At 42.1% G+C, this 2,633-nt stretch overlaps 1 protein-coding gene across 1 annotated transcript; it reads left to right on the top strand.

The window, feature by feature from the left end:
• Positions 1–1,392: 1,392 nt before the first annotated feature.
• On the top strand, positions 1,393–1,953 carry IFNB1 (interferon beta 1; the record flags this gene model as incomplete). The annotated part of the gene is made up of 1 exon (XM_079790986.1): positions 1,393–1,953. One exon carries the CDS (start codon positions 1,393–1,395, stop codon positions 1,951–1,953), a length of 561 nt encoding a protein of 186 aa, XP_079647112.1.
• Positions 1,954–2,633: the final 680 nt, after the last annotated feature.

The raw sequence follows: 2,633 nt of genomic DNA, 5'->3' as shown, positions 1-2,633 counted from the left end.
GACTTGAAGGTTAATCACAGTGGCCTTCAGTCCTGTCCTTTGCCCTTACCATGCATTCTCTGACCACAGGGCCTTTGCACAGGCAGTCCATCTACCTTCCTTTTAATTTTAGCTCCAGTGTCACTACCTCAGGTCAGTCTTCTCTGACCTCTTCTACTACATCATGTTCCCATATTATAGGAACCCACACAACCACAAACCTCTCCTCTACAACACTTGTCACCCTACATATTACATTTGTGCATTTCTTTAATACTCTTTTCTCTAATTAATTGAATAATCTGTGAGAGGGAGGATTACAATCTGCAGCAGTTCATGCTATAGTTTCTTGCACACAGTGGGGTTTGAATTCAGGTTGAAAAATAATGCAAGCTTTTCTGAAGACTGAAAATTAGTACCTTATATCATAATTATTATTATAATTTTATGTTTGTATTAAAATCTTTAAAAAATATATCATGTCTCCCTGATTATATAAGCATGATATAAATTTGTAATTAGATTTTTAAGTTATACCTCTGATGAAAATTAGTTACTACAGTCTAACAAAAAAAAATGGTCTCAGGAATATTGAGATAGGACCATTTACAGATGGCCAACAAGCATATGAAATGATGCTCAACATTACTAACCATCAGAGAAATGCAAATTAAAAGCGCAATGAGATATCACCTCACACCTGTCAGAATGGCTATGATCAATAAATCAACAAACTATAAGAGTTGATGAGGTTTTGGAGAAGCGGGAACCCTTGTATACTGTTGGTATGATTGTAAACAGTATGGAAAACAGTATGGAGTTTCCTTGAATATTTAAAAAATAGAATTACCATATGACTGAGCAATTCCACTTCTGGGTATTAATTTTAAAAAAAATCTAAAACACCAATTAAAAAAGATATACACTCCCCTATTTCATTGCAGCATTATTTACAATCGTCCAAATTTGGAAATAATCCAAGTGATTCTACATATTTGAGTGAATAAGAAGTATTACTCAGCCATGAAAACAAATAAAATCTTGCCATTTGTGACAACATGGGTGGATTCAGATAGAAGGTATTATGCTAAATGAAATAAGTCAGACAGAGAAAGACAAATACCATATCATTTCACTTATATGTAGAATCTAAAAAACAAAATCAAGAAACAAGTGTCTAATCACTATATTGTACACCCGAAACTAACATAATATTGTATGTCAACTATAATTGAAAAAATAAATTCAAGAAAAAATGTAAATGACAAAAGAAAACAGAAAGGAGAACTGAAATTGGGAAATTCCTGTGAACTAGAAAGATGGCCTTATAAATAGGCCCTACTCCTGGAGAGAAGGCACTTGCACTGCAACCCCGAAGCCTTTGCCTTGGACAGCACTGCTCCTCTTGCCATCATGACCAGCAGGTGCACCCTCCAGCTCACCGTCCTGCTGTGCCTCACCAGCGCCGCGCTCTCCGTGAACTACGGCGTGCTCCGATTCCGACAGAGAAGCAGCAATTCAGCCTGTCAGGAGCTCCTGCGGCAGCTGATTAGAAGCCCTCAGTATTGTCTGGGTGACATGATGGACTTCCAGATCCCCAAGGAGGTTAAACAGCCACAGCAGGTCCAGAAGGAGGAAGCCATGGTGGTCATGCATGAGATGCTCCATCAGATCTTCAGCATTTTCCGAAGAAGTTTCTCCAGCACCGGCTGGAATGAGACCATCGTTGAGAACCTTCTGGAGGAGCTCCATTGGCAGATGGACCGCCTGGAGACAGCCCTGAAGGAAATCATGCAGGAGGGAAAGTTCCCCTGGGAAAACAGGACGGTGCCGCGCCTGAAGACCTACTACTTAGGTATCCTACAGTACCTGAAGGCCAAGTCCTACAGCAGCTGTGCCTGGACAATCGTCCAAGTGGAAATCCTCAAGAACTTCTCCTTCCTTAATGGACTCATAGATGCCCTCCAGGACTGAACTCTCTCCGCCTGCGCCTCTGGGGACAGACAGCGCTGACACTGACCGTGGCTGCAGGCATCTTCAGCCCGTCACTCTGGAACCACTCACAGCCAATGCACTGCCTTTGAAAGGACAGCTGAAGACTTTTCAATGTTAAGTTATGTATTAAGTTATTGTTCTAATTTATTTATTCTTTTACCTTGGAAAATAAATTTTATTTTGAAACAAAGTCAACATGGCGGTTTGTATTTCAACTTGATTTCTAGAACCAACCCACGTTAAAAATGACAGGGCATCTATTAGCTGTTCTTTCTGAAATATGCCTGCAGATAGTGCTGGCCCCCATCTTCAAGGAATTTAAAGGAAGCCACAAGGTAAGAGACAATAAGGGGGTCTGTATCTTAGTTGGGAACAAACGTGGCTTGAGCCTCTTAGGATTTAGATGGGAGAGGCAGGCAGGTGGAACTAAACCAGGGTGCCTACTGCCCCTCTGCAACCCAGCTCTGGCCCTAGTGTTAGAATTCGACTGGCTCTCGGGTTAACCATAGGAATGTCTCAGCTCAGTGTTCACCCTAAACTCATCCCTGTTATCCGGGATGCCCTGCTCACCACCCCAGCCCCGCAGGGTTTACACATATCTATGTGCCTCCCACCAAGCCCACCGGCGAGACGTCCCAGGCACTTCTCGAACACCATTG

The sequence above is a fragment of the Cnephaeus nilssonii genome (assembly GCF_951640355.1).
Source record: "Cnephaeus nilssonii genome assembly, chromosome: 14".
In the NCBI taxonomy this organism is placed as follows: Eukaryota; Metazoa; Chordata; class Mammalia; order Chiroptera; family Vespertilionidae; genus Cnephaeus; species Cnephaeus nilssonii.
The sequence above is the reverse complement of the archived record's forward strand: the minus strand, read 5'-3'. Positions and strand labels throughout refer to the sequence as shown.